The 9,196-nt window shown below is 36.8% G+C and overlaps 1 protein-coding gene across 3 annotated transcripts in view; it reads right to left on the reverse strand.

Moving 5' to 3' along the window:
- Window positions 1-8,924, reverse strand: part of coro (protein coronin) — a 28,390-nt gene extending 19,466 nt beyond the window's left edge. Inside the window, exons 1-3 of one of the 3 annotated variants that reach the window (XM_073078018.1) lie at window positions 8,773-8,924; window positions 8,550-8,696; window positions 7,767-7,964 (exon numbers count right to left, since the gene is read on the reverse strand). In XM_073078018.1, coding sequence (XP_072934119.1) covers window positions 7,767-7,964; window positions 8,550-8,696; window positions 8,773-8,796 — 369 coding nt within the window. In that variant the 5' untranslated portion in view covers window positions 8,797-8,924. Of the gene's footprint in view, window positions 1-7,766; window positions 7,965-8,107; window positions 8,281-8,549; window positions 8,697-8,772 lie in introns of those variants that run through there. The other 2 variants (XM_073078019.1, XM_073078020.1) reach the window with 2 other exon arrangements.
- Between the last annotated feature and the right edge of the window lie 272 nt (window positions 8,925-9,196).

Here is a 9,196-nt window from a genome sequence, read left to right on the forward strand (position 1 = left end):
GCATAACAAGCGTAGCGGCAGCTACGACGTAGAAACTCAACTATTTCACACTAGAAGTAGGTTCTTAAACCTTAAAACTACTACTTGTAATAGTAGTAGCCTCAGGGGATGAAAAGCAACTATGATCGACTTCACGTAGGACACTGTCTTATCTGGGGTTGATTACAGACGTCCATGGGCGGCCGTAGCCACATACAATAACCTGGACTACATGCTACTTTCCTATTTCAATAATAAAAAAAACGTAAAACGAAGTCCATCGTTACACTTCCAAATTCCGCATCATCATGAGATCTTTAAATATAGCCCCACAAATAGACACAAGTAAATAATAACGCTAAATATAGCGTGTTAGCGCATTGTACCTACACGTATTGCAATGGGCCAAATATAGCCGGGATCAGTCATTTCCACGCTTCGTCGCTACATCGTCGAGTTTCACGGGAATCATTTTTGCCAATTCTAGCTGCTACTATACCCATTAAGGCGTGCTTAGGGAAGGACTTCACTAAGGAACATTGAAATTTTGACTTACATTCCTAAAAAGAACGAACCTTCAACAAAAACAAACTTTCCTGTTTGGTTCAGTCCTTTTGTCCAGTCCTGAAATGACGCTAGATGACATTACAGATTAATTAAAACAAGCCTATAATTACACAGATAAATTGACGGATATTTACGGTACCTACAATAAGAGGCTTCATGAAGATACCACAGATCCCAAACTTGGAAAAAAAAACTTTCTCACATAGGGAACCCCATGACCCCCAAAAGGAACCCCATGACCCAAATATATCTGCATAGGAATAAGGAATGCTAGTCATTGAAATTCTTTTAAAACTTCCTTAAATGCTGACAAAATATTTTGCCATTATATTTTACAAATCCCACTTCTATCCCCCACTCATTTATATCATTGAAGATGGCATCAATTACTATAATTAGCCAATGTGTTAGGTGTTACTTATGCAGTGTCCACGTAGATCGGAACCAACTCATCATCTTGGCAATGTTGCAGTCGACACGTGTCTCTCGTATATTTTGGAGTGGCTCTCATGGGGCTGACTCATTATCGTACATCATGGCGATCAGATGGGTATGGTATGACGCATCATCAAACAGCAGAGGACTGATTAATTAAATCAGGTGTGAAATCATAAATCGCGGTTCTAACTGCATAATATATGTACATTCTTGTGCCTGGCAGAGCGGGCATCATACCGATCTGATGCGAAGGGATCGGGGTTCGATTCCCGATCAGACAGACACCTGAATGATGATTTTGGATACTTGTTCCAGGTCTGAGTGTCTTTTGTCCCTGTAGTTCCGAAACTAGAATAGGGATATGGTATCCCCTGCCTGTCGTAAGAGGCACTAAAAGGGAGCTTCCGGGGTTGCGGGCGGCAGTAGTGGGAGCTCGAACCGCCCAGTACGAAGGCGGTATGGGTGGTCGCATACCGTCATCGGAGATCCCGAAGTTCTCCTACAAGCGTTAAGAACGACCACCGGGGAGTTTCAGCGCGGTAAAAATCCCACATAACCCGGCGTCGCTCCCACGTCGTAGGGTACCTTGTGAAGGTATCCCCCACGTAAAGAAAAATAAAGATTGTGTATTCATCTTTATGTGTCCATGGCTACACAGGGAATCCTAACGTGGGGTTGTAAGTGTAGAAAGTGCCGTCTGTCTATTTGGCCCGTTATATCCTGGCAAGTTTCTATGCAAAACGGCAATGCTCGGATGATTGACAGCTTGTGCAAGTGGAATGGACGTGGCCGTGTATCAAACATGAGGTGGATTGATTAACGCGCGTTATTAATTAATTTATCCAATGTTTTGAAGAAGGGATTTGCCACTTATGTATGCTGAGGCCAACTCAGTCTTTAGGAATGGCAACGCATCTGTGATCGGCTTCAGGTAGAACTATTCAGTATCAACTTCAGGTAGTCATATTCTACTTCCACTCACAAGTTGTAACTACTAATTTTGCAGATTATACCTACTTTCTTACAGTTAATCCTTGGAATACTTGCAAGTGGGCAAAGCGCTATAAGGAGAGTTTATTTTTAATTCTATTCTAATGGTACCCTGCGCTCGCACCGTTCAGGAGGTATGTGGAGCGCGCGGGGTAATTCCGACGGGATATTTATTGCGCCATTTGCGAGATTCGCGCGAACTTGACATACTTTCGACCGGGATAAAGGTGGGAATCAACTGGGGTGCATTCGGATGAATTGGTCGTTACAAGCGCCTAGAAATGTTGCATGTTTCACACTAGTATAGTATCACCTTATTTTTTTATACTATAGAAGTAGTAACGCATGCAGCAGCTGTGATAGTTTGGTGGTTAAAAGGCGGCGTCTCAATCGAGGAGTCCGAGGTTTAACGCCCAGGCACGCAACTCCTATTTTTCAAAATTATGTGCGTGTTAAATATTAATTATCATATGCTACACGGTGAAAGAAAACATCGTCAGGAAACCTACATGTCCATGAGTTCGTAAAGCTGTATGAAGTCTACCAATTCGCACTTGACCAGAACGCATGAGCTAAAACTCTCTCAGTTTAGAGGAGACCCGTGCCCAGCGTTGGGATAGTAATGGGTTGACGACATAGTTACACATGTAGTCCAGTCATGGTAAGACCTTCAAACCAGAAGACCAAAGCTGAACACAGTATGCATGTAACATATATTATACAGATAGTATATTGAGTATCAATAGCAACCCATTGTTACTCAACCGTCGTTATTATGACACCAGTGCAACTGAATCCACAGAAAAAGTTTGTAAATATTCCCGCACATACATTCCACCATTGTTATGTTATTCTATGGTTATGGTGCCACATAATGTGAGGTAATAGTGACTTGGCTTGCGTCGTACCTCCTGTGGTAGCAAATACCACAATGGTTTAATTCATATTTTTTGATATAAATGTTCTTTGCAACCTGTGATCTTACGCACTGAGTTCTCTATTTAAGAACATGTTTATTTTATTGTCCAAAATATATGGTTTATTGCATTTATTTCGGAATTATTAGCAAATGCTTGAGTTACTTAATGGGTTTATTTATTTAATATTTTACTGATTTCGTATTTTTATTTATGTATTACGTATTTTTAAACGAAAGACAGGCGAACGCTGGGCGTAAACAAGGTAAGGTTTTCTTTCAGTATGGAGTCTTAAAAACTCCAAATAACATTCAAAGCCAAACAAAACTAAGGTAAGTATGTGTTTAACATATTACGACGAATGTCGCCGTCGCAAGTTCTCCATTGTTCCCCATATCGGTTGCACAATGACTTATCGACTGATGCATTGTGCGATGACAAAGTTATCTTTTAATTAGCAACAAGCTTTACAGATCAATCAATAAAAATAAAAGTAGTCAAAACGATTTTTTGTAACTTACACGTAACATACATTACATGTGCATTTATAATTAACTCTAGATAGCATTACAATCCTGCTAGTTGATCACAGCTATCCAGAGGACTAGGTGGAGGGCCTAGCATGAGCGTCTCGCTTTCAGTTTTTTATATCAGTCATAGTCTTCTTCTAATATTATAAAGAGGAAAACTTTGTTTGTTTGGTTGTAATGAATAGGCTTAAAAACTACTCGACAGATTTTAAAAATTCTTTCACCATTCGAAAGCTACATTATCTACGAGTAACATAGGCTATATTTTGTATGAAATATATTTGTATGTAATGATTTGCAAGAGAATTCTGTTTACGCTTTTTTTTCGGAAAAAAACCTGTCGCTGTGACAACTCTAGCAATATTCATTTACGCTTCCATTTTGCACTTTTCATGAACGACAAACGTGCAAACCGGATCGTGTAAGACCAAAATGAGTCAAAGAAATTAATTACGTTTTTCGGCAAGTGATTTTAAGAATGACGTAGGATGAATAATCGGTTACTCTCAGACAGAAAACTATATACAATGCTTGATGGATCTACACATGCCAGTTATCCATTACAATGAGTTATCAGCTAGAGCATTGTGTGATAAAACAAATGCACTTTAACGTTGTCCAGTTTCCTGTAGCAGATAACGTATGGAAAATTTGAAAATATGTGTCCATATCCGAACTGATAAACCAGCCATTAGACCCGGATTCCGGATGAGTCATCCCGATGCTACATTTTGTCAAATACTCCTTCCAACCTACCAAATGTATTGATAGTCTAGTAATTGAAATTCAGCCTTTCAATCGGGGTCCGAGGTTCAATTTTCAGGTTCACTTCTGATTTATCAAAGTTATGTGCGTAATAGAAATTAATTCTCACTTGTTCTAGCAGAGAAGAAAAACATCGTGAGGAAAGCCACATGCCTACGAGTTCTTTAACTAAGAGCACTTGACCAGCGCTATGGAGTATGACCTAAACCTCTTTCAGACAGGAAACCCATGCCCAGCAGTGGGACAACACGGGGTTGACGAAGATTTTCATTCATGTTCTGTTACTACATTTTTTACGTTATTGCCCCAGGGTAATATAGCGTCGAACTTACCGCCAAATTACTTCAGTAAAACCCTAAAGTAATAAAGCGTCGAAGTTACCGCGATTCCCGAATTATCCCGGAAAAACAACAAGTGCCTTAAATTACAAAAAGGATTTCCATACATTTGTATATTTATTATTCACTAATTAGCATTATATATACTAGTACATCAGGGCAGACATTGCCTTGCGACAAAAAAAAACAAGATCACAAAATACCCCCTATTGCAACCAAAAGTATATTTCAAGTTGCCAACAAATTGACATTTACATTTATAATATCAGTAAGGATTAGTAGAGTTGGAGATGTACTTCAGTGGCCGCTGACACCAGCTATACTCGTACAACACAGCTATAATATTTATTTTACTACTTAACTTTACAATAGTGATAAAATAAAGATATGCTATTTGATTGATAGCTGATTAGATACCGGAATGATATTACAAAGATAAACAGATTTTGTTACTCAATAATAAACAAAACAAAGACGTATGAAATAAGAATATGTATCGACCATCTGAGAATCTGCCTGGGCAAAGAGGGAATCCTCGAGACCCGAATTTCCTGCCCACCGCCCTTACGTTGACATTGCCGCAATATATGTGCGCCCGGGACGTAAGATGTCCCAGTGATAGATAAGAATATGTACAATTTAATTTGATTGTTTCTTACAGATTAGAAAGAAAATGATGTTGTTATGGAAGACAGCTTGTGGCATTACCACTTGTACTGTAAATTTCTGTCCATCAGAACAACTTGTGTATTCCATATTTTCTTAAAAAACATTGTGTAATTTATAGCCAGGTCCTAAATATCTGAAGATTATGGTGGTAAACATTTTTACCAATTTGTTAAATCTATCTACCAATATATGTGAATAGCTCTGTTTTAAACCAGTTGTATATGAAACCAATAACAGATGCGGTGCCACACCTAAGGACTAAGACGGTAACCTCATGCAAGTCAGCTAGCATCTATACCCTTTTACCAAAATGCAAGAACTGCTTCACACGAGATCTAGGTGTGATGGTGTGATTTGAAGGTGGTAGAACCCATTGTGGCTCTACTCTGGCGGCACCACCACCACACCTATTTCTACCTAATAACAGCAGTGTTAGGCACTGCTGTGTTCTGTTTTGAAGGGTGTGATAAGAGAGACAAGACTTTTCCGAGGCGTTCCAGCTTAGTCCTCAGGGGTAGCGGCGCATCTGTGGCTGACCTCAGGTAGGAATATCTAATCCTTGGGTTGATTACAGATGTCCATGGGCGGCAGTAGCAACTTACCATCAGGTGGACTGGACTGCATGCTCGTCTGCTACTCCTATATTATAAAACAAAAAAAGTCTCCCCGGTCTAACTATACCGCTTCTACCACCTTGCAATCTATGAATTCTACCAATTAGTCTGATTACTTAATTATTCAGTATTATTTAGTAATTAAAAGTAAATAATATTAATTGCTAGATATGACAACACACAATAAATATGAATAATAATTGACAAACAATACTTAATAGTCAATATAGTTATTATCACAAGGTAAATAATTCTAATTCTAATTAACAGTATCAAAGGTTAACCACAAATAATGTTCAACTATTTAACTTCGTAACATACAATAATGACCATTATCCAATATAAATAAGACTCAGTTTAACCACGCAGTTATAATGAAGAAAGAATATAAGTTATCAGGTGGTAATGACTAACTAGAAACGTAAATTCTTTTGTTGTGTACTTTAGATAACACCAATGACTGTTTTTATAGGAAATGGGCATGTACTTGCTAATCATCATCAACCCATTACTGTTCCACTGTTAGCCAAGTGCATATTGTAGATTTTGCATACCTTTGACAATGTTTTTTTTTTTAAATCAAGGCTTATATACATATTTCCAAGCACCAGAAGACTTAATAAGATTTCAGAGGGCATGTCACAGGACCTGTGCCTCGCATAATACCACTCGCCCTAAATATTGCTGAATGTCCATAGGGACAGATTGCAATAGCATCTGGTTTAAAAAAAAAGATCAAGGCTTGTAGATTTCTTTGCAATGTTTTCCTTCACTGTTTTAGCAACTGATAATTCATTTGTATTATGTGCATAATAAAGCACTTAAAAATCTCATGGATGCTGGCCAAGAGCAAACTGATGGACATATGTCTCCATCAACTTTAAAACTCTGAGACATGTAGGTTTCCTCTCAATGTTATCCTTCACTGTTATAGCTAGATAATTAATTTCCTACACATAACAATAAATTCTCAGAGATGCACGTCAGTAATTTGAAACACTGACAACCAGGTAGAGAGGAGAATTTGAAACCATTAGGCTATCACGGCTTCCAAATCTCAATTTTGACAGAAATTTAAGCTCCTGGACATGAAATGTAGTAGATGCCATCTAAGATACAGACTTATCAAACATCCTCTTATGTGTGTCATATCACAAATAGAATTATAATTATATCATTTAAATATTTGGTACACACTTGAATTAATTATACCGTTGATACATAATAATCAATTTCTCAGAATATTTGATACAGATCTATATCCATGGTTAATTTACTGAAAAATTAGTATTTAACAGTCTGTACCAACAAAATAGTTCTCTGAGTTTCACAATGAGGAGTCATCAACATCATCATCAACAACCCATTACTGGCCCACTGCTGGGCACGGGTCTCCTCTCATAATGAGAAGGATTAGGCCATAGTCCACCGCGCTGGCCAAGTGTGTATTGGTATGCACACAATGAGGAGTATAGAGTGTTTACTTTGTAAAATATATTTACCATGTCATACAAGATTTACACATGATCTCTAATAGCAAAATTGTTAGTAACAGGATCTAAATATGGTTTCATTATGATTTCTAAATTCCTTTCTCCTATTCCAAAATATTCATTTGATATTTTTTTATCCTGACCTGAATTATCTCATTATAGTTAAAGTTATAAAAATCCCTTAATTATGAAATAAATACCTAATTACCATGAAATTTCAGGAGCGTCAGGTCAAAAATATCAAATATAAGGCATACTTTTAAAGGTGTTTTACTATTACTACAAAAAAGTCAAAATCCCAATAATTAATTTGAAAATTTATATGTAATTGACAGGAGTACCTATCTCAAATCAATTTCTCTTACTTTGAAAGTATGTAATAATCATTAAATTTGAACCCTATACAGTCAAATTGCCACCAAGAAGGTTACTAGACTCATATAGGAAAGAGAAGAACCAGACTTACCTTATTATGAGGGAGGACGATGAAGGCGCCGCCGCCAGCAGACTCTACGATGATGGCCAGGAACTTAGGGTTCACCGCACAGAACGTAGAGTCCCATGAACTCTTCGACACTCTAATGTTATCATAACACTGTTCCCTCTTCAACGCCTGCCCGTACACATGGCGGAACTTTGAACTACGCACCACTCTAAACGACATCTGCAAAACGAAACGCACGCACTCAATAACCAGCGACCACCACTAAAATATTCACCAAAATTATTCCACATAAAACATAACCTATAAACACAGTATGACCTATATTGACATTAGCGAAAAAAATACAACGCCGATCAACTCACGTTTAAATAAAAGAAGAAATAATAATATTTACACCAGGTAATTCAATGAAAACATTTGAATACAACTCAATAATATAAAGAAAATAAAACAGAGCTGCTAAGGTTCGAAGGGAGGACGGTTGGGAAAACGAGCGAACTCCATATTTGGTAATGCCTACAGCCACTGCATTTACTGATTTTAAATCGACCTGGATGTGACTAATATAGAGTCGGGGGTGGGGAAATACGAGAATATAATTAAATATATTTTTAGTAGTTCATTTAAGTATGTCATTTATATTGTATTTTAATTTTTATCAACTTTGCATTTAGGCAACATTTTATTATTTTTGAACGCGCCATGTACCTGTCAGAATAAGGACGTTACAGGTGCGTTCAATTTAATTCAAATATATCTTAACTTGCCAGTAAATTTTACTTGACTACATTTAAATAAACTTACTTTGGGTGGATCCATACGATTTTCGTTTGGTTTACAAACATTTAGAGGTTGAGCATGATAACTATGACATCTTTCTCTCCCTACCCTCTTGGCAATAGGTGCTCTTTTAATGCTGGGATTATTAAAACTGCTGTGCCGCTTAATCTCCTGTAAAATTTATTCATGTTTTAAAACACCCGATATCAAATGATTATAGAAACGAATTACAATATGTTGTACTTACACCATCTACTTCCATTTGACTCATATTTAATAAGATTCACTTTATGTTTTATTATATCAATTATTAATCAAATTACGAAACATAACATTTAACTAAAAATACATTTGGTTCTCGTGTATAAAATGGTCATCACTTTACTAAAATTTATTCACGTCATTGACAATATAAAGTAAAACTACCCTCCTTTAAAACAGAAATAGTTATTTTAAAATATAAAAGAGAATCATGGAGTATTTTTTATTAATCATAAAAAAATAATTACTATATGTACCTATGAATAAAATTTAAAAATAAATGAAATACTTTAAAAAATCGTGCACTTTATATTGATTTTGTTTTCATATTTTCATTTTCTGTAGGCTGTATGCAAAATTTTTGTTATGCCTAAAATAATTGAACAATAGACAAAAGAATCACCGGGCGA

This window comes from Epargyreus clarus, unplaced genomic scaffold, assembly GCF_041222505.1.
Source record: "Epargyreus clarus isolate Ecla_fem2 unplaced genomic scaffold, WU_Ecla_fem_2.2 ptg000012l, whole genome shotgun sequence".
Taxonomy (NCBI): Eukaryota; Metazoa; Arthropoda; class Insecta; order Lepidoptera; family Hesperiidae; genus Epargyreus; species Epargyreus clarus.